This window comes from Perognathus longimembris, chromosome 22 (genome assembly GCF_023159225.1).
Source record: "Perognathus longimembris pacificus isolate PPM17 chromosome 22, ASM2315922v1, whole genome shotgun sequence".
Classification (NCBI taxonomy): Eukaryota; Metazoa; Chordata; class Mammalia; order Rodentia; family Heteromyidae; genus Perognathus; species Perognathus longimembris.
The window spans coordinates 9,351,114-9,373,228 of record NC_063182.1 but is presented as its reverse complement, the minus strand read 5'-3'; the positions used below and the strand labels follow the sequence as shown (position 1 = coordinate 9,373,228).

General features: G+C 51.9%; 2 protein-coding genes across 9 annotated transcripts in view; both read left to right on the top strand.

The window, feature by feature from the left end:
- The window catches only part of Kdm3b (lysine demethylase 3B), a 73,833-nt gene extending 63,813 nt beyond the window's left edge, over window positions 1-10,020 (top strand). For all 4 annotated transcript variants that reach the window (XM_048331063.1, XM_048331062.1, XM_048331061.1 and 1 more), the window contains 5 exons: window positions 49-168; window positions 3,205-3,344; window positions 4,496-4,672; window positions 6,725-6,859; window positions 8,652-10,020. In XM_048331063.1, the coding sequence (XP_048187020.1) occupies window positions 49-168; window positions 3,205-3,344; window positions 4,496-4,672; window positions 6,725-6,859; window positions 8,652-8,732 (653 nt within the window). In that variant the 3' untranslated portion in view covers window positions 8,733-10,020. The remainder of the gene's footprint in view (window positions 1-48; window positions 169-3,204; window positions 3,345-4,495; window positions 4,673-6,724; window positions 6,860-8,651) is intronic.
- Window positions 10,021-13,588: 3,568 nt separating this feature from the next.
- Window positions 13,589-17,688, top strand: Reep2 (receptor accessory protein 2). 5 transcript variants are annotated; one of them, XM_048331283.1, is made up of 7 exons: window positions 13,589-13,781; window positions 14,082-14,158; window positions 16,352-16,472; window positions 16,579-16,692; window positions 17,054-17,195; window positions 17,320-17,450; window positions 17,532-17,688. In XM_048331283.1, exons 2-7 carry the CDS (start codon window positions 14,091-14,093, stop codon window positions 17,598-17,600), a joined length of 645 nt encoding a protein of 214 aa, XP_048187240.1. In that variant the 5' UTR covers window positions 13,589-13,781; window positions 14,082-14,090; the 3' UTR covers window positions 17,601-17,688. The 5 variants fall into 5 exon arrangements, with proteins under 5 accessions (XP_048187240.1, XP_048187239.1, XP_048187238.1 ...); XM_048331282.1 differs by having other exon boundaries at window positions 17,048-17,195; XM_048331281.1 differs by lacking the exon at window positions 13,589-13,781 and having other exon boundaries at window positions 13,865-14,158.
- Window positions 17,689-22,115: the final 4,427 nt, after the last annotated feature.

The window sequence follows — 22,115 nt, the reverse complement described above, 5'->3', positions numbered from 1 at the left end:
TTGGGATATTGTTACTTTACCTTGCTTATTTTTTTTTTTTACCCTTAGGATTGATAACAGCAGAAGATAGAAGAGTTGGCACAACAAATCTCCACTTGGATGTGTCTGATGCTGTTAATGTGATGGTGTATGTTGGGATCCCCATCGGGGAGGGTGCTCATGATGAAGGTATGATTTCTAGAGAAATTGCTTCAAATAGTAAGGCTTGGCTTCAGAATTAACGATTTTCCTCCTTAAGGACAATAACTTCTCCTTCCTTGTCCACACTTCTTTATCTTTTTATTTCCCCAAGGGCAAGTTTCTCTCAGGCCTGATAAGTCGTTGATATTGAGTAGATGGTGCTAGACAAAGAGAAGTTCTAGCAGACTATCATGCTGGTGTCTCTGTCTTTCTAAGAATGCTGCCCTTTCCCACTGAGTGTCATAGCCTCACAGTGAGAAATGGAAGAAGCTTTTGGAGAGCTCTCCATCTACTTGTCTCACAAGCCAGGTCAACTATGGGGTAACATGGTAAAGTCAAGTTAACTGCACAGAAATGAAACACAAGCCAGTGCCATTGGCTCGCACCTGTAATCCTACCTACTTAGGAGGCTGAGATCTGAGGATCACAGTTCAAAACCAGCCCAGGGAAGAAGACTGTGAGACTCTATCTTCAATAAACTACCAAAAAGCTGGAAGTGGTGCTGTGTCTCAAGAGGTAGAGTGTTTGCCTGGAGCAAAAGAAGCTCAGGGACAGCACCCAGACCCTGAGTTCAAGCCCCAGGACAGGCACAAGAAGAAAAGAAAAGAAACATAAAAATGAGATCTTTGGGGGGCTGGGAATATGGCCTAGTGGCAAGAGAGCCTGCTTCATATACATGAAGCCCTGGGTTCAATTCCCCAGTACCACATATATGGAAAACGGCCAGAAGTGGCGCTGTGGCTCAGGTGGCAGAGTGCTAGCCTTGAGCAAAAGGAAGCCAGGGACAGTGCTCAGGCCCTGACAATGCTCAGGCCCAGGACTGGCCAAAAAAAAATGCGATCTTTGCTGTATCTGAATCCCCCTCCATCTCCTATCTAAATGTTATCTTGAGAGCATGCATTGCATTGTCCAGTTGAGCACAATGACTTAGAGAATAGCCCAAATCCCAATGTTAAAATTAATGTATTTATTATGAACGTTTCAGGAAAATGAGACAATTTATAAGGTAATTTAAAAATCAGAAGGTTCACAAACTTTAGTGTACTTTTTGCTAAGTATTTACGTGTGTGTGTGTTGTGTGTGTGTGTGTGTGATGATACTGTGGCTTGCACCTAGAACTCACACTTTTGCTTAGCTTTTTTCACTTAAGGCTGGTGCTCTTAACCACTTGAGACACATCTCTATATCTGGCTTTTTGATGGTTTAGTGTTTTGGATTTATCTGCTCAGGCTGGCTTTGAACCTCCATCCTCAGGTCTCAGCCTCCTGCATACCTATGATTATAGATATGAGCCACTGGCATCCAGCTAACCTTTGCTTTTGATGCTACCTACCTGTAGCCCTTTCCATTATATTGTCTTTTAAGGGATTGTCATGGACAATCTTCGACTTAAATCCATACAATGCAACAGGTCTTGAGAATATACATAGACACCATTTACTTGCAATTCTTATTTCTTAATAATCTGAAAGTTACTTGCAAAATAGTATGGTTATTTGCATGATTCCTCTCATGAACAGGGACAGTACCTAGGTTTTGAGTTCAAACCATAGAGCACGTGCTCTCTGTCTCTCTCTCTCTCTCTCTCTCTCTCTCTCTCTCTCTCTCTCTCTCTCTCTCTCTCTCTCTCTCACACACACACACACACACACACACACGCGCACACATAACCATGATTAGCTTTAGCTGGGTACTGGTGACTCATACCTGTAATCCTAGCAATTTCAAAGGCTGAGATCTCAGAATCAAGAGTCATCAGACAGACAAATCTGAAAGACTTATCTCCAGCTAACCAGCAAAAAGCTGAAAGTGGAGCTATGGCTCAAGTGGTAGAATACCAGCCATATTGGGGCTAGAAATGTAGAGTGCTTGCCTAGCATGCATGAAGCCCTAGGTTTGATTCCTCAGTACCACATAAACAGAAAAAGTCAGAAGTAGTGCTGTGACTCATGTGGTAGAGTACTAGCCTTGAACAAAAAGATAGTGCCCAGGCCCTGAGTTCAAGCCCCAGGACTGGCGGGGGGACGGCGGAGAACAGCCATAAGTAACAAGTCCAAGAGAGCTCAAGGCCCTCAAGAGGGTGAATGATGGTGAATATGAATTATGAAAATGAAACCAGTTGAAAATGTTCCAGTAAGGAGGGAAGCAGGATGAAACAGATTGATAGACGGAGTGATGCTTATGAGGTACGTTGTATACATGTATAGACATTTCACAATGATATCCCACTTGTACAACTAATGTATGCTAATAAAAAAAATTATAAATCAGGTACATGTGGCTCAGACCTGTACCCCTAGCTCTTCAGGAGGCTGAGATCTAAGGATTGTGATTCAAAGCCAGCCCAAGTAGGACATCTCTCCTTAACTACCAAAAAGCCCGAAGTGGAACTCGGGCTCAAAGTGGAAGAGTGTTTGCCTTGAGCATAAAAGATGATGATGATGATGATGATGATGATGATGATGATGATGATGATGATGATAATGATGATGATGAAATAACCTGAAAGTTAAATATAACAGGAGTACAATTTGACCCAAAAAAGTGCTGTGAAGCCAGATGTGCACACTTGTCATCCAGGCCCTAGGGACAGTGCAGGAGGAGGATCAGAAGTTCTAGGTCAGCCTGTGCTGCACAGTGAAAGGCCTGCTACCCATCCATTCCTCCTCTTCCACCATCAAAAAGAAAGCAATTATATATCCCAGAAGGCTGAGTTCCTGTTACATAGGGAAAATTAAGAAAGGTTTAGTGTTTCTTATCCCATGTGCAGGGAGATGAGACCACTATGAGTAGTGATTGTTTGCTTGTTTCTTCAATACCGGGGTTTGAACTCAGAGCCCTGGCTTTCAGGAAAACACTCTTATCGTTTGAGCCGTGCCTACAGCCTGAACCTTCATTCTTAGTGATAACACTCTAGAGAGACGAGGAAAAATAGAAATCAAGCTCGTTTGAAGTGGACATTATGCTCTACTCGGAGGTACTGAGATGAGTGCTTTCATTGAAATCACTGCTTGCGCTTTTCAGAGGTACTCAAGACAATTGATGAGGGAGATGTTGATGAGGTGACAAAGCAGAGGATTCATGATGGAAAGGAGAAGCCAGGTGCTTTGTGGCACATCTATGCAGCCAAGGACGCAGAGAAGATCCGGGAGCTTCTCCGAAAGGTAAAAGCCTAGGCAGGCTGTGCTCCTAGCTTGTCGGTTGAGGGTCTGAAGGATGAGCCATGTATGGATTATATCATGTGCAATCCTTTGATTTTAAAGATCTGTTGGTGCTTTGTAATACTAGCACTCAGGAGAGAGGGAAGAGGATCTTGAGTTCAAGGACAGCCTGAACCGGGAAACCCTATCTCAGTAAACCAAGAGCAGCACAGCCTACCACGAGTGGCTCATACCTATAATCCTAGCTACTCAGGATCTGAGACCTAAGGCTCAAGATTCAAGGCCAAGTCAGGCAGACAAATCTGAGAGACTCTTATCTCCAGTTAGCCCACAAAAAAAGCTGCAATGGCCAGGTACTCACTAGTGCCTGTATTCCTCACTACTCAAGTAGCCAAGATCTGAGGATCCTAGTTCAGAGCTAGCCCAAGCAGGAAGGTTTATAACATTCTTACCTCCAATTAACCACCAAAATACTGGAAGTGGAGCTATGGCTCAAGTGTTCCAGTACTAGCCTTGAGCAAAAAGGCTAAGGATAGTGCCCAGGACCTGAATTCAAGCCTCAGGACCAGCAAAAAAAAAGAAAAAAGAAAGAAGGGGAGGGGAGGGGAAGGAAAAGAGCAGGGGGAAGGGAAAGAGGAAGGAAGGGGAAAGGGGCGGGGGAGAGGAGGGGCAGGAAGAAAGGGAAGGAAATTACATGCATAGTAACACTTTCCCCCCTTTTCCTCCTTCTTGTAATTTAAAGGACAAACTTTATATTTTCCCTTTGTCATATTTGAATTATCATCATTACTTTTATACTTTGGGCCATTAAGTTAAATAAAGATTACTTAAATATAAACACTGTGATACTTGAGCAGTCAGTTTGACTTGAAGCAACTAGTAGGTGACTAACAGGGTAGTATTATTAACAGCCAACATGGGTAGGGAATGATTAACATCCGGTGTAGGATGGAGTTTGAGAGTTCATCATACTACTTAATACACTATGTAAGATTATTTCTGGACTTTTCTATTTAATAATATCAGACCTCGATTGACTATGGATAATTGAAACTGCAGAAAGTAAAACTGAATGGAACTGCTGAAAGTTAAAGTTGAAGAAGGAGGGATTTCTGTGTTCATTTTTCATTCTTGGATTTTGGTCGTGGCTTCAGGTTGGAGAAGAGCAAGGCCAAGAGAATCCCCCTGATCATGACCCAATTCATGACCAAAGTTGGTACCTGGATCAGACCCTCCGCAAGCGACTCTATGACGAGTATGGAGTGCAAGGCTGGGCCATTGTACAGTTCCTCGGTGACGCTGTCTTCATACCTGCCGGAGCCCCACACCAGGTAGGGATTTAGCTTTACAGCTCCTTGGGCTTCCTAACTGCTTCTCTTTCGTATCTAGCATGAGATATAAATTGCAGGATTAGACTGATTGCTCCTACATCACAACTGCTTTTGCTTTTTAGTTTTTTTCCTTATAATTTTAATACTTTTAAAAAATTTCAGCAGTGCTAACAGCTACCTGTTTATATGATATCGAGGAATCAAACCCACAGCCTCATGCATACTAGACAAGCACTCTACCAGCAGGCCACGGTCTCAGCCCCAACATTTTTACTTTTTGATTTATACACACAGTGTTTCTGTATTTGTTAGAAAATGGAGAGGCGGGCCTGGTGGTACATACCCACAGTCATAGCTACCCTTGAGGCTGAGGCAAGAAGACTGCCTGGAACCAGCAGTTCAATGTTGGGGGTAAAACAGACAAGCAAACAAAAAAACCTGGGCATGGTAGCAGTGCGATCCAATGCACAGGTAAAAGAATCACAGTCCAACTCTGATCTGGACAAAAGCATAAAAACACACTAAAAGCAAAAGGACTCGGAGCATGATTCAAATGGAAGAGCCAAATAGGAGACCTAAGTTCTGCCCAGTACCCCCCACACACACACAAATAATAGTATTTGAGGGCTGGGGATATAGCCTAGTGGCAAGAGTGCCTGCCCCGGATACACGAGGCCCTAGGTTCGATTCCCCAGCACCACATACACAGAAAACGGCCAGAAGCGGCGCTGTGGCTCAAGTGGCAGAGTGCTAGCCTTGAGCGGGAAGAAGCCAGGGACAGTGCTCGGGCCCTGAGTCCAAAGCCCAGGACTGGCCAAAAAAAAATAGTATTTGATTTGTCTGCTAATTTTTGTTTTTATTGCAATATTAGGGATTGAACTCAAAAGCAAGAGCCTCTGTGTTTACTAGGCAGGTATTCCACCACTTTGGCCATAATTCCAGCCCCCTTTTTTTTTTTTTTTTTGCCAGTCCTGGGGCTAGGACTCAGGGCCTGAGCACTGTCCCTGGCTTCTTCTCGCTCAAGGCTAGCACTCTGCCGCTTGAGCCACAGCACCGCTTCTGGCGGTTTTCTGTATATGTGGTGCTGGGGAATCGAACCTAGGGCCTTGTGTATCCGAGGCAGGCACTCTTGCCACTAGGCCATATCCCCAGCCCTCAGCCCCTTTTTTGCATTTGGTTGTGTGTGTGTGTGTCTGTGTGTCTGTGTGTCTGTGTCTGTGTCTGTGTCTATGTCTTGAACAAAAAAGCTCACAGGGGGCTGGGAATGTGGCCTAGTGGTAGAGTGCTTGCCTCCTATACATGAAGCCCTGGGTTCGATTCCTCAGCACCACATATATAGAAAAAGCCAGAAGGGGCGCTGTAGCTCAAGTGGCAGAGTGCTAGCTTTGAATAAAAAGAAGCCAAGGACAGTGCTCAGCCCCTGAGTTCAAACCACAGAACTGGCAAAACAAAACAAAACAAAACAAAGAAAATGCCAGAAGTAGTGCTATGGCTCAAGTGGTAGAGTACTAGCCTTGGGAAAAAGAAGCTCAGGGACAGTGTCCAGGCCCTGAGTTCGAGCCCCAGGACTGGCAAAAAAAAAAAAAAGCTCACAGGCTAGAGCTTTGCTACTTGACTCACAGCTCCACTTCTGGCTTTTTAGTGGTTTATTGGCAATAGGTGTGTCAAGGATTTTCCTGCCCAAGCTGACTTTGAATCACGATTCTCAGATCTCAGTCTCCTAAATAGCTAGAATTAGAGAGGTAGGCTGCTGGCATGCCCAACTCGCATCTGGTTCTTTCCAGGGTAGGATATCACTTTATGCCTAGGATGATCTGCACTGTAATCTTCCCACTTGTGCTTCCCTTAGTCACTGGAGATGGTGAGTTTATACAACTACACCAGCCATTGTGCTTCCCACATCAATGGGATAGCAGATACATGGCATGAGATCTCCCAGTCTCTGCTTCTCAAGTATCTAGGATTACAGTTTGATCCATTATGCCCAGCTATCACATACCTTTTCCATGATCTGAGACTCATGTTTTCCGTCTGTACTCTCCTTTATCCCAGGTTCATAATCTGTATAGTTGCATAAAAGTAGCAGAAGACTTTGTATCTCCAGAACACGTGAAGCACTGTTTTCGCCTGACTCAGGAATTCAGGCATCTCTCCAATACTCATACCAATCATGAGGATAAACTGCAGGTAAGTAACCCTGGACCCCATGTTTTTGTTTCTTCTCATGCTCACTTACACACACAGAAGGCACATTCTCTCTAAGGATATTCTTCGAAGGAGAAATTACTCAGAGAAACCATGTTGGGGCACATGAAGCCTTCCTATCAGGAACATCTAACTAGTCCTTTTGAATTGTGTTCAAGGAAGACTCAGTCTTTTCTGCTTTATTTTCTTTTTTGGTGATACTGCAGTTTGAACTCAAGGCCTGTGCTTGGCAGGTACTCTTGGCAGGAAATAATGTCTAATGAGCAGCAGGTAAATATTTGTTGAAGTAATAGAGAAAAATTAATAGAGACTGAGATCTTGTACATAGACCTTTTGTGCCTAGCATTAAAGTGCCAGTGCTGAGGCTTGAACTTGGAGCCTGGGTGCTGTCCTTTAGCTTTTTCACTCAGGCCTGGCTCTTATCACTTGAGCCACAGATCCACTTCAGCTCTTTGCTGGTTAATTGGAGATACGAATATAATAGACTTTCCTCCCAAACTGGCTTTAAACGGCAATCCTCAGATCTCAGCCTCCCAAATAGATAGGGTGACAGGTATGAGCTACCAACACCAAGCAAGAAATAAGGTTTTTTTAAATCATCTTCAAGGCTAGAAGTGTGGTTCAAGTGGTAAAGTATCTGCCTAGAAAACACAAAAGTCCTGAGTTCAAACCCTAGTACTACCAAAAAAGAAAGAAAATTATCTTTAGCCTGTTCCCTTTAATGATTTTTATTATATCTTCCAACTTTCCATGTAATGTGTTCTTTGTAGATAAATTAGAAAATATATATAGGCACAATCACAATGGAAAGAAATATCCCATGCTTTACCTTCCACTTACTGAATCATTTATTTTGTTTTTTGTGCTGGTCCTGGGCCTGAACTCATGGTCTGGGTGCTGTCTCTGAGCTTTTTGGATTAAAGCTAGCCCCCTACCATTTGAGCCCCAATTCCACTTCTGTTTTTCGGTGGTGAGATGAGAATTGCATGGCCTTTCCCGCCCTGCGAGCTTCACCCCTCAATCCTCAGGTCTCCATCTCCTGAGTAGCTAGGGTTGCAGTCATGAGCCACTGGTGCTCTGACTCTGTTTTTGTTTTTATTTTGGTTTTGAGACAACATCTTGCTCTGTACACCAGGCTGACCAGAGTACTTGGATTATAAGCATGTATTATCACACCCTGTCTCCAAGCAAGATTGTTTTTGCTTTTTTTTTTTAGTGCCAGTATTGGGCTTGAACTCAGGGCCAGGGTACTCTCCTTTTGCTTTTTTACTCAAGGCTGGCACTCTACCACTTGAGCCATACCTCTACTTCTGGCTTTTTGCTGGTTCATTGAAGATCAAAGTGCCATGGACTTTTTTGCCCGGCTGGCTTTACATCTCAATCCTCAGGTCTCAGCCTCCTGAGTAGCTAGGATAACAGTTGTGAACCACCAATGGTTCCAGGCAAGGTTCTTAATATGGAACCTTTATTTCCTCAGTTCTCATGTAAAGTAGGGATAACAAACCCTACCTTGTAAGATTATAGGAAAGATTAAACGAAAGTCCACATAAATAACTTAGTAGCAGTGCCCAGCCCAAAGTAAGCACAGAAGTGATAGTGATTTGTATACACTTTCAAATGATTTCAATCTTCCCTAAAGAAAAACCATCCATGACAGTCATTTGGGGAGTTTCCTCCTTATCCCCTGGGCCTGGAGTCAGTGTGGAACAGACATTGGTATTGGTAGAACGCGGCGTGGCGTTGCCATGGCCTGACGGTGCCGGTTGCTCCCCAGGTAAAGAACATCATCTACCACGCGGTGAAGGATGCTGTTGGTACCCTCAAGGCCCATGAGTCCAAACTGGCAAGGTCTTAGACTCGCGACACTCACAGGGAATGACGAGGTTCTCTGCGGGAGCAGAGGCCGCTCACCCGGAGCCACGGCGTGGTCAGTATTACAAACTCTCCAGCCACTCTTTCTATGCTGCCTCAACACTGAAGGTTGACACAGGAACGTTGCACTGTTCACACACACAGTTTCAGACTTCAAGCTGAGGGTGCCACCTCCCTACCCCCAGGCCTTTGGGAATCCGGATTGCCGGGAGCATCGATGGGCTTTCTGCTCGTCCTTCCGATTTGAGATCCAGGAACTAGGAATGTGGCACCTCTCCTTCCTGTTCCTCTCGTGCCTAGTTAAGTGGGAATGTGTTTGCAGGTACAGAACTGGTACAAGGATGGGGGATTCTTTAAATATACCTGGTGGAAGCCTGACAGTGTCTCTGCACGTGACCTCTGAGATGGCCCATCCCAGGAATTGGGGTGTAGCCATTCCCCACACTCTCCATAAACACTGGAGTCTTACAGGACCCAGGGAGAGCCCACTGCTTTTCCCAGGAGGCTCCAGGATTAGGAAATGTGTGTATTTAGTGAAAAAAAAATAGGTTTGTAGTGAAATAGTTACTATTTCATGAAAGTAGATATTTTTAGAATTTTTGAAATACCACAGTTGTTTTCCTGGATTATGAGGAAAGGCACATTACATTTAGTCTTCCTTTCGATAAAATTCTTTGAAGAAATAAGATTTTTAGAAATCAGCTGCCCATTATAGCACAAAGTCAGCCAAAGCAGAATTTAGAAGAATTGGCTTTTTAGAGTTCTTTTCGTTTCTCCCTTCCCTCTCTGTCTTCTGGTGAGGGAACCGTCGTCTGAGAAAGAACTTGCTCGTGTCCGAGCTGTGGTGCGCCCCCGGTCTGCACACACTGGCCTCCAGGAACCATTTTCACCCGTTACCAGCTTTCCCTTGGGACTCCTTGTACGTTTCAAAATGAGACGGAAAGTTTGATTTCCAACATGAGGGTTTTCTTGTTTTGTTTTTTGGGGTTTTGTCCAGAAATATTTTCAGCAAAACTTTCCAACTCAGTGAAGTTTTTATTAAGAATTTATTTGAAAATAATGGAACTCATTGGCCCACAGGTACATTGGAAAATGTATCTCTTTCCAGCTGTACTGTAGTGCCCTACAGGCAGGCGTGTTTATATGTTCACAGTTACTTTTTTTTTTTAATAAAAGTCATTTACTGTAGAATTTAATTTCACTTTCTGTATTTTAATTTTGTTGAAGGGCTGATTGGGATTTCCATGTTCTTATTAAAAATCTAACAAATCTGTTTCGAGTGGACTCAGTTCTTCCTGTTACAACCTTCCCAAAGCCAAGGCCACGTTGAAGGCTGGATTAGAGGTGGGGGGGGGGGGTTATTTCCACGTCTTCATTTTGGGGTTTCTTGTCATTTCTCTTGGTTTCCTAAACTGTGCAATTAGGAGAAAGTGAAAATGAAGAACGACATGAGTTATGGGTGGAAAGATGGGCATGCCCACACTGTATGCTCCATGGATGGAACAGAAGCAGAACCCTGCCTTGCTAAGCAGAGTCTGGGAAGGGAAAAGCCACTCGCGGTGACGCCTGAGCAAGATTTGGGGCAATCAGAGTTCCTTCCCAAATACACGAGGCCTGGCCGCTGTACATGGTAACCCGCAACTGTAATCCTAGCTACTCAGGAGGCTGCGATCTGAAGACTTCCGTTCAAAGCCAACCCACACAGAAAAACCCCTGACACACTCCAATTAATCAGCAAAAAGCTGGAAGTAGTAGTGTGGCTCAAGTGGTAGAGTGCCAGCCTTGATGAAAAAGCCAAGCAAGAGGAAAGCCCTAAGTTCAAACCATAGTACCAACACAAAAATAAATAAAAGGAGGCTTGGCTGCCCATTTATGGAATATGTTGCATTTGGAAAGGGTGGGAGAAGGCCCAGCTGTAGTTATTTTTGTTTATCAAGCAAAAGTTAAAGTGTCTTGAGAACAGACTGCATTTCAATTAAAAGAATCCTTTTGGGGCTGGGAATGTGGCCTCGTGGTAGAGTGCTTGCCTCGCATACATGAAGCCCTGGGTTCAATTCCTCAGCGCCATATATACAGAAAAAGCCAGAAGTAGCACTGTGGCTCAAGTGGTAGAGTAAAAGAAGCTCAGGGACAGTGCTCAGGCTCTGAGTTCAAGCCCCAGAACTGGCCAAAAAAAATCCTTTTGGAGAGGAATTGTAAAGAATAGCAAGAGAGGTCATCGAAGGCTTACTGTGGAACCTGCTGTTGGACACCTTAGCCTGGAAATATCATTATCAGACCGGAAATAGACCATTGTGTGGTTCAAGGATGCTGAGTTTGAATAGGACTCTTTGAAAGTACAGCACTCGAAACATGTCCTTTCAGCCTGGATAGGACAAGTTGGTACTGTGGTCTCCAGATGGTTACCTCCTCAACATAAAAGATAGAAGCATGCAGAAGCTTGAAAGTGGGACGGGAAAGGAGAGCAGGGGGGGAAGGGGGTGCTTTGGAACTTGGTTGCTTTGGTAAGCGTCAGGAGGCAAGCTAGCCTACATTCTGGATATAAATGTCTTCGGAATGAGGCCATTCACTGCCACTGGCCCTTCTTAGGTAGTGGGGGGGGGGAGAGCCAGTGCCCCTCGACTTAACTAACTGACCTGAGTCCTGGACCCCTTTCCCAGCCCCTCCCATGAAGTCTTCCTAGCCCCAGCTCTATTCCCCTCCGCCAAACTTCCATCCTTAAGAAGCAGAGCGAATGCACCTGGTATTCCTTCAACTGGGAGTCGGTGATGGTAGAGAGGGGATGGCAGGGACTTGTCTGCAGGGCTTGCATTGGGAAGCGCGGCTCGATCCTGGGCGCGGGACTTAGTGGTTTAGTGGCCCTCAGCAAATGATGGAGATGATTCCCGCCTTAGAATGAAGTCGTTAGTGTGGGATGAAGTGACACGAGCACCTGGCAGATAGCTGTTATCCCCGTGGGGTGGGCGGTGGGGGGTGGGGGGGAAGGGGCAGGTGTCCGGCTTGCAGCCCGGGGAAGGTGAACCGGCCCGGAGGCCCGGAGGCCCGGAGGCCCGGAGGCGCGCCGCGGAGGGTGAGGAGGGCGCATGCCCGGGCGCGGCAGGTGCTGGGGGGGCGCGCCGCTCGCTCCGGCGACCTCCCCTTTAAGAACCGCCACCGCCCACGGCCCGCAGCGGCGGCGGCGGAGACCTCCCCTTTAACGGCGGCCGCCCGGCGCTCGCGGCCCCCCGCGGCGGCTGCTGCTGCTGCTGCTCCCGCCGCTCCCGCCGCTCCCGCCGCTCCCGCCGCTCCCGCTGCCCGTCGCCTCGGCGGCCTCGGCCCGCCGCATCCTCCGCCAGGCCCCGGGCCCGCCGGCCCCGCGCCCCGGCCCCGCCATGGTCTCGTGGATCATCTCCCGCCTGGTGGTGTGAGTGCGGTGCGGAGGCGGGGGAGGGGGGCGGTGCGGGGGGGGGGCGCCCCGGGAGGGCGGGCTGTCCCCCCCCTCCCGAGGCCGGGGTGGGGTGGGGGGGTGCCTCCATTCCCGGGGACCTCTCCCACGCTATCTCTGATAACTCGGTGGGTTCCCGGCCGCACCCCCGCCGTGCAGCGGGGCGGGGAGCGGCTCCCCACCACCCCGCACACCGACCGAGCCGGTCCGGGGATCCGATCCCCTCTCCCCGGCTGCGGAGGACGGCAGGGCCTCGCCATCCTTCCACGGTTCGCAGCCTGGCCCACGCTGGGGGGGGGGGGGGGGCGGGGGGGAGGGCGGGCTCCACCGAGGGCCCGGGCCGCCCTCCTGGATCCACCAACTGTCAGGGGAGACACCTGCCCACCCCCCCACCCCCGCCAGGAAGGCGATCTGGGCATCGGGGAGCAGAGCTGGTGGGAGGGAGGACCGGGTGTGAGAGGGAGCTAGAAACGGGGTGTGTGTGCGGCCTGGCATGGGGAGAGGATGGTGGATGGCCTTCAACCCCGAGGGAGCCAAGTGTGGAGCTGCACCCCCCCCCCCTACCTCCAGGGGTGAACTCACACCCCCAGGCTGTGTCCTTGAGGATTCCGCACCTCCCCTCCCGCAGGCAGCACTGAGGGGAAGGGCCCCAGCCCCGTGGGTACCTAGTGAGTTTTAGGACTCTGCCCCTTGAGCCTCCACCTCGGGGACTCCCGTCCCAACAAGCTCCACCCTGCTGCCTTCTTGTATTCGGCGGTGTCAGGGCTGAGTCCTGGTTTCCTTTAGTCCTATAGGAATCTTTTTCCCCACCTCCCTCCCCCTCCCCACCCGCCTCCTTAGGGAATCTAGGGGCCTCACCCCATGCCTCCCCGTGGCCTTCAAGCCCTTCAAGCCGGCCCTTCTCTCTGCCACAGGCACACCCCCTAAGGGGCATCGCTCCTTTTCCCCACCTGTGTCCTATCTGTGATGGAATCGCCAGCCCCGGGCTTTGAGCTCTGGACCCTCCTCTAAGCCTGGTCCTGGGAGCGTTGATGTGGAGGCATAAATTGATTGGCCCCTCCCAGGGCCTCCTGCCCCTGTACCCTCTGGTCCCCAAATCCCCAGGGCCGCAGAAGTGCTCTTGATTGCCAGGCTGAGCGCCCTCTTAGGTGGTGTCAGGTTCCCTTGCAGAGCTGGCCTTACCCAGCCTGGCTCTGAGACAAGGAAGTGGAGAATAAGAACACATGAGTTGAATGGGTATGAGGCCAAGGAGGAGGACACTTCCATGACAGTGACCAGACCCTTGATCCCCTGGACATGTTTCTACGTAACCAGGGACCATGGCTCAAGGGCCCTCATTGGACCCCCTGGCGTGCGTGTGTGTGTGTGTCAAGAATGACAAAGTGAACAATAGAGGGAGAGTGCCATTGCCCCCGCTGACCACAGCCCCCACATAACTGTATCTCCTTCCTGAGTCTTGACTGTTTTGGCCTGAACCCCTAACCACAGTCCATCAGTCCAGCTGATGTGGCTCTCTGCAATTCTTGCCTTCCTAGGCTCATCTTCGGCACCCTGTACCCAGCCTACTCTTCCTACAAGGCCGTGAAGACCAAAAATGTGAAGGAATATGTGAGTGGAGGACCTCTACCCCCACCCAACTCGCATGGCAGGGATAGCGGTCAGCCGCCGCAGCACAGATGGGGGAGCTCTGTGCCTCACTGTCAACCATTAGAGACCCTAGGCAAAGGAGGTTATGGGGTATTTCCTCCCCCCCCCAACCCCAGAACCTGTAAGGTGGTCAACAGGTTGATATGGGGTCTTGGGTTTTCCTACCCCCAGCCCTGTGCAATAGGAGCTGGCAGACTGGGGGTCGGAGGAGCTGCGGTCCCTTGGCCCCAGCCCGAGGGAATGCTGTCCTTTGTTCCCCAGGTGAAGTGGATGATGTACTGGATCGTCTTTGCCTTCTTCACCACGGCTGAGACACTCACAGACATCATACTGTCCTGGTGAGATCCAGCGTGCCCTATTGCACCAAAGGGCCCAGGCCTCTCCCTGTCTCTAACCAGACAGACAGGGAGTTAAGATCCAGGGTAGTCCTTGATTTTCCTCTCCCTACCTAACTTGATCAGCAGCTTGAGAACAGATGCAGCCTGCACATTTCTTCCTAGCGGCAGTCAGAGCACCTCCCCGGAATTCAGGGGGACTGCTGCTTCACTCACTGATCTGTAGACAGATCACCATTCTCACTGATTTGTGAAACAGGCATGTGTGATCCAGTCCTATAGACACTGAATGCTTGCACTTCCACCACACTGCTGGACTACATGTGTAGAATCTGCCCAATGAGGGGAGGGAATATGTCTGGATCATTTACATAGCCATAGCTGGAGCTCAAAAAATATTTACTGAATGGTCAAATGCCTCTTGGAAGAAAAGATGTACAACATAGTACACTGGAAGTCAAGAGAGTTTACTGATGAGTGTTAAGACAAAAGATCATTGTTACTAGAGAAAGCCCTTGTTTTTAAGAAGAAAAGTGTGATGAAGAGACTGAGAGTAGAAAGTCTCCTCGACATTAGTGAAGGAATGGGCTTTGATGAGGACTTTGTGAAGACATAGGAGACATGAAGGGGTCTGTGGCCTGCGTAGCAGCAGCTATGGGGATGGAGAGCAGTCCATGAAAGTGAGGGGAGTTATATACAGCACACCTTAAGAGTTCAAGCAAGCAGATCATTTGAGCTGTGGAGTCCAAGGCCAGCCTGGACTTCATCTTAAAAAAAAAAAAAAATGAGGGGCTGGGAATATGGCCTAGTGGCAAGAGGGCTTGCCTCATATACATGAGGCCCTGGGTTCGATTCCTCAGCACCACATATACAGAAAATGGCCAGAGTGGCGCTGTGGCTCAAGTGGTAGAGTACTAGCCTTGAGCGGGAAGAAGCCAGGGACAGTGCTCAGGCCCTGAGTTGATGGCCCAGGACTGGCCAAAAAAAAAAAAAAAAATGAGAGCTGGGACTACGGCCTAGTGGTAGAGTGCTTGTCTTCCATACATGAAGCCCTGGATTTGATTCCTTAGCACCACATATATAGAAAAAGCCCGAAGTGGTGCTGTGGCTCATGTGGTAGAGCGCTAGCCTTGAGCAAAAGAAGTGTCCAGGCCCTGAATTCAAGCCCTAGGACTGGCAATAAATAAATGAATGTATGAGTGAATGAATGATAAATGTATGTTTGTGTATATCTGTCCTGGGGCTTAAATTCAGAGCCTAGACATTGTCCCTAAGCTTTGTCACTCAATGCTTATGTTCTACCACTTGAGCCACAGTTCCACTTCTTTTGGTGATTAATTGGAGATAAGAGTTTCAAGGAGCTGGCTAACACCTGTAATCCTAGCTACTCAGGAAGCTGATATCTGAGGATCACAGTTCAAAGCCAGCCCAGGCAGGAAAGTCCATGAGACTCTTACCTCTAATTAACTACCAGAAAAACAGAAGTGGCGCTGAGGCTCAAATGATAGAGCACTAGTCTTGAGTTGACGAGCTCAGGGACAGCACATGGGCCCAGAGTTCAAGCCCCACAACCCACAGAAGAAAAAAAAAATAGTTTCAAGGGTAGCCAGGAGCTGGTGGCTCACACCTACAATCTTAAGAGGCTGGGATCTGAGGGTCATGGTTGGAAGCTAGCCCAGGTAGAAAAGTCCCCACGAGACTCTGATATCTCAAAATAAGCCAGAAATGGCTCTGTAGCTGGGGTGATAGAGCACTAGCCTTGAGCACAGATAGGCTCAGGGACAGCACCCAGGACCTGAGTTCAAGCCCCAGGACCAGGAGGAGGGAGGTTGTGACAAAGAGTTTCAAGAACTTTGCTGCTCTGCTGGCTTTGAACTGAGATCCTCAGACCTCAGCCTGCTGAGTAGCCAGGATGACAGGTGTGAACAGGGGAGAAAAGTGAATTTAGAAAAGAATGTCAAAGAGCACATGGTGGCAGCACGGAGTCTTCTTCACGGAGAGGTGCAGGAAAGGGGGCGGGGCGGGCCGCAGGGGACCCCGGGAGCCTGGGACTCGGGGAGCTGTCCATGGTCGGGCGGGGGGGGGGAGAGGGGAGCCGGTGCTATGGGGTGGGCAGCCCTCTGATTCCCTGCCCTGTTCTCTTTGCTTGCTTTTGTCGCCCCCCACCCCCCCACCCCCACCCCCACCCCCACCCAGGTTCCCCTTCTACTTCGAGCTCAAGATTGCTTTTGTGATCTGGCTGCTGTCCCCTTACACCAAGGGCTCGAGCGTGCTCTACCGCAAGTTCGTGCACCCGACCCTGTCCAACAAGGAGAAGGTTTGCCGCCCCTGCGCTCACGGCGGGGGGGGGGGGGGGGTGGGAATCCCGGGGGAACACAGGTCGACCCGCCCCCCCACACACACACCGGGCTCTGTCCCCCCAGGAGATCGACGAGTACATCACGCAGGCCCGAGACAGGAGCTACGCGACCATGATGCGGGTGGGCAAGCGGGGCTTGAACCTGGCTGCCAACGCGGCGGTCACGGCGGCCGCCAAGGTGAGGCTGGGGGCGGGGCCCAGCTCCGGGGGCGGGGAGGGGGCGGGGCCCAGCTCCGGGGGCGGGGAGGGGGCGGGGCCCAGCTCCGGGGGCGGGGAGGGGGGCGGGGCCGGGCTCCGGGGGCGGGGAGGGGGCGGGGCCCAGCTCCGGGGGCGGGGAGGGGGCGGGGCCGGGCTCCGGGGGGCGGGGAGGGGCGGGGCCCAGTTCCGGGGGCGGGGAGGGGGCGGGGCCGGACTCCGGGGGAAGGCACCGCGGTGACCTCCCTCTCCACCCCGCCCCTCCCTCCCCCCTCCCCCCCTCCCTCCCTCCCTCCCCCGGCTCGGCTCTCCCCGCGGGCGCGTGGTGGTGACCCCAGGGCCAGGGGGTGCTGTCGGAGAAGCTGCGGAGCTTCAGCATGCAGGACTTGACGCTCATCCGCGACGAGGACGCGCTGCCCCTGCAGGGCCCCGACGGCCGCCTGCGCGCCGCCCCCTGCGGCCTCCTGGACCCCATCGAGGACCTAGGTGCGGGCGGGCGGGAGGGGGGCCGGGGGGGCTGCAGGGGGGAGGCACGGGCCGAGGAGCCCCCCGGTGCGGGTGGGCGGGGGGGGGGGCTGGACCCTTCTTCTCTCCTCCTCCCCTCCAGCAGGAGACGACCCTGCCCTGAGTCTGAGGTCGGGCACACACCCCGCAGACCCCCGGACAGAAGCCTTAGAAGACGACGCGGGAGATAAGGCCCCCAAGAGGCCCAAGTCCATTAAGAAGGGGCCCAGAGCCGAGGTGGGAAGGGTGGGCGTCCTCGGGAATCGAGGGGTGGCGGCCTGAGGTGAGCCCTGACGCCCTCCCTCCCTCCCTCCACAGCCCCTGGCTTCCAAGACTCTGAAGGCCCGGCCCAAGAAGAAGAGCTCTGGCGGGGGTGACTCGGCCTGAGGTGCTGGCGCCCTCGGAAGGGCTGCAGCCCGGCCCCCCCGCTCCGCACTGTGCCACCCACCCAGGCGCCCCAGGCCCCGGGCCCTCCCGTCCACACACACAGACAACTGTCTCCAGTGGCCAGCCCCCCCCACACACACCCCAAGGGGGCTTGGAATAGAGGAGGGAGGCCCCGCTGTGGGGGTTGAGGTTGGTAGAGGCTGGCCGAGGGGTTGATGACCAGGGCCCCCCCAAAGAGGGGCTCCTCTTCCCTCTGGCCCTCCCTATCCAGTGCCTTGCTGAAGAAGACCAACCTCAACCCCTTCCTCCGAGCCCACCCCCCACCCCTGCCCTCCCTGGGATGGGGGTGGCACTCACAGACCCCACAGACCAAGGAAGGGCCCGAAGGCTGGTGAGAGGAAGGCAAACCCGGGCTAACTGGGTGGGGTCCCCAGGTTCAGCTAGGATCGGAGGACATGGGGGTGCAATGGCCAGGATGGCCCTGCCGAGCTGCAGCTGGTAGGACTGTGGCCCCCGGGGTGGAGGGATGAGTCCCTTTACCTCAGTGGGAGTGGGGCTGGGGGGGGGGCGGTAAAGGCTTCTCCCTCCATGGGTCACCTCTTCCCACCCTCAGCTCCAGCCTCCCCCCTCGAGACCTCCCCTGCTGGTCTCTGAGCCTCTAAGGACCCCAGTCCAGGATGGGCCTCTCCCTTCCCCCGCCTCCTGATCCCTTTGGCCTCATTGCCTCTGCCCTGTCCTTGGGCTGGTGGCTCCACTCCTCAGAACCACAGGACCCGTCCTGTGGTGCTCGCCCCTTTCTTTTCCCCTTAGGGGCCCCTCCTCCCTTGCCTCAGTGTTTCCTTGCTGTGCCAACCAAACCCCTGTCCGAGCCATGCCCTCCCCTGACTTCTGACACAGCTTCAAGCAGGGCCGAGAGGAATCTGTGAAGAAGAAAGAGAAATCCATGAGCCGAGGGACTCTCAAGGCCTTGGCGCCCGTTGGACCTTCAGCACCAGATGAGCCAATAAACTAAACTCTGGCACCTCGTGTGTTGTGTGCTCTGAGTTCTTCTTGCCTCGCCAGTTGACAGGTAGAAAGGAAAGCAAATAAGAAGCAGGGCAGCCAAGGGGAGGAGAGGAAAAGAGCAGAATGAGCCCAAGCAGCTCCCGTCAGGGAAAGGTGCCTTCGGGTGATTCCACCTAGGACAATGGCTTGGAAGACCAAGACAAAATGGAGAGCGGACCCAACCCCCAAAGACTGTCTTGCTGCTTAGAAACCTGGCCCCCAGAAAGGGCCGTGAGAAAAACTTCACTGAGCGACCCAGAGAAGAGGATGGGAATATGGCCTAGTGGCAAGAGTGCTTGCTTCATATACATGAAGCCCTGGAAAATGGCCAGAGGTGGCGCTGTGGCTCAGGTGGCAGAGTGCTAGCCTTGAGCAAAAAGAAGCCAGGGACAGTGCTCAGGCCCTGAGTCCAAGCCACAGGACTGGCAAAAAAAAAAAAAAAAGAAGAAGAGGATGGGATAAGAGGGCAGGGCTGACACCATGCCTAAAATGGCCTAAAAGAATTGGAAGGGACAGAAATGAAGGCACAAAGGGTGAACTGAGGCAGCAATGGTATTCAGCAGACACTACGTCCAAAGTGAACTGTACAACTTGTGGGTAGGGATGGGAGGGGACAACAGGGAGAGAGAGCAAGGAAAGGGGTGACATCGTTCAAAAAGACAAGAACTCATTACCTGACTGATGTATCTGTAACCCCTCTGTACATCACCTTTATAATAACAATAAGAATTTAAATTAAAAAAGAATTGGGGGCAGGGAATGTGGCTTAGTGGTAGAGTGTTTGCCCAGCATGCATGAAGCCCTGGGTTCGATTCCTCAGCTCCACATACACAGAAAAAGCCAGAAGTGGTGCTGTGGCTCAAGAGGCAGAGTGCTAGCCCTGAACAAAAAGAAGCCAGGGACAGTGCCCAGGCCCTGAGTTCAAGCCCCAGGAGGACTGGTAAAAAAAGGAAGAGAGAAAGACAGAATTGGAAAGGGTTAAGAGGAGACTAAGGGCAGCGGAAGCCCCAGCCCCGTAGACTTCTGGGCCAGGTCACCAGGGGCTGGGCCTCGAGGAGCTCCCGTGGCACTGTGAACCTGGACCTGCCGTGCGGTGTGGAAGGGCAGGGTGGGAAGGGAGGCAGGGGCGGGGGGGGGGGGGGGAGGAGGGAGTGCATATGGCCGGGGATAAGACCCTGGACTGGAACACCAGAACCCACAGAAGGAAAACAACGTGTGGTGGAGAAGCGAGCAAAGCACCTCAGCTGTGGGGGGCGGGGGGGGGGGGGGAGTTGAAGACGCAGAGCCCGGGGCGGGGTGGACTGTGCGAATCCTCACCTACACCCAGGCTTTAAATACTAAGTTTAGGGGTCGGAGCTGTGGCTCCTTTGGTAGATACCAGCCAATGGGGCAAAGTAGCAGGTACCAAGTTCGAGTCTGGTCTCACACACACACACAAGACTAGATGCTAAATTTGGCCAACTGTCCCCACACAGGCTTTCTTCTTCCTCCGGCATCACACGGACGGTCGGCCCGCCGCACTGGAGCCAAGAACCTCTTGCCATCATAGTGAGGCCAGGAAGTGAGAAAACTCTATTGTCTGCTTTGGAATCCTTTAGCCAACCAGCGCTCCGGAGGCCGCCATTCCACCTCCGTCCCTGAGGAGAGGCAGGTAGAGAATGCAAAGAAGAGACGGCTGCTAGGGGGTCCCCCGGGGTTGAGATGCAGTCCCAGCCGACAGCTGCCACCCAGAAACCAGGTTAGGGTCTCTCATTCTTACTCCTTTCTCTCCTCCCTCCCACCCTCTCTTCTCTTTCTTCCTCCCCCCCCTCGCCCTGCTCACACACGTGTGTACATCTTTTGCATCCACGGTGAGTGGTGGTGAAGGTCACTGCCAGATTCTGTGTTGCCAGGATTTGCACACACCTCTGGGCTTCCTGGTGTCAAAAGCATTAGGCTCAGATTGCCAAGTTCATCGGTGTGTTGTCATGGAAACACTCGGAGCATAGGGCCCGCCCCCACGCCCCGTGGTGCAAGGGGAGGAAAGGAGAGGATGACAGGAAGAATGGGTGAAAGGGCTCCTGGGAAGAGCCTAGGGGACACTCAGTCCTTGGGGTCACTACAAGGCCGGAGGGAGGTGGAGGGAGCTCGCTGTCTGCCCGGACAGTCAGGGGGCTTTGAGAGATGTTCTCTCGGGATCGCAGTCCAGCTCTGCGTCCTGCGCCCGGGCCTCCGCGGGGACAGCCCTCCAGGCTGCGCCGGCCCCGGGTACGAGGCCACTGGGCTGACTCCTCCTGTCTCTCCTGCTTCGCTGTACATTGAGAACCTGCATGAAATGAGATTTCCAGTCCTTGACGTCACAGCCAGGCCTGCAGCTCCACGCAGCCCGCAGGCAGAACTAAGTCCTGCCGGAAGGAGGCGGGCTGGGACAGGAGGGCAGACTTCACGGGCTCTGGACCATGGCCGACCTGTCAGTGGCATCCTGCATGACAGGAACCAGGGCTCTCCTGGTCAAAAGCCCGTGCTGCCTTCGCTTGTCTCTTCAAGTGCATCCATTTCACCACCACTTTCCGAATCCCCCCCCCTCCCGGTTTGTTTTTCTTCCTGAGTCATGTGGAGGAGGAGGTGGAGGGGCACCTCAAGTCTTTTCGGCTGGACAGCGGCTTCCTTGGGGCTGGTACCTGAGGATGGCCTACATCTAGGCTGCAAGGAGGAAAAGGCCCACTAGATGGCGCAGCGCCCTCCCCCGTGTGGGGATTTCACCGCTGGGCAGAGAACGATTTCGCCCACAACTTGCCACCCAAGGCCTGGTGCACAGAAGCCTCCCGGCCTGTCCTCGAGGGTGGGCAGGGCGGCTGTGGAGTCTCAAGGAATCTCCTCTAAGCTTGTGTGCCCATCTCCTGCCCACTTCCCACAGGAGGGGGTGAGACCCAGAAGGTTCTTTTCCAAGGAGCTGGGAAATGGTCAGGCTGACTCCACAAGAGAGTCAAGCCGAGCTTCTGAACTGGTATGGAGAAGCTACTGGAGCTGATCTCAGGGTCAGAAGAGGAGACGGCTGATGTGGGGCTTGAGTCCCGGGGAAGGGACGCCCAGGAAGCTTCAGCGTTCCCTGGACGGAGGCACAGTGGCCATCCCAGACCTGCTCCAGGCTTCCCTACCTCTTATCCCTTCCTTTCTTTTCATCCAGAAGAAGAGACAAAATCCTAGTCCCTAAGCTCTGGAATCTTCCAGTATTCTTGCAGGAACTTCAATCGATCCACCTTTCCCCGACCTCTTTCCTGAAATGACCCATGAGCTCTGTATCCCTGGTGAATTACACCCTCCTTTTGTCACGGCCAGATGAATGATCAATAAATAATATTGTTTGAAATATTGATGGTGAGTTTTACACCGGCATCCCTTAGCTGTGCCTGTCATTTAGGAACTTCAGTGCTGACAGGAAAATGCACATGTCACACCACACACACACACACACACACACACACACCACAC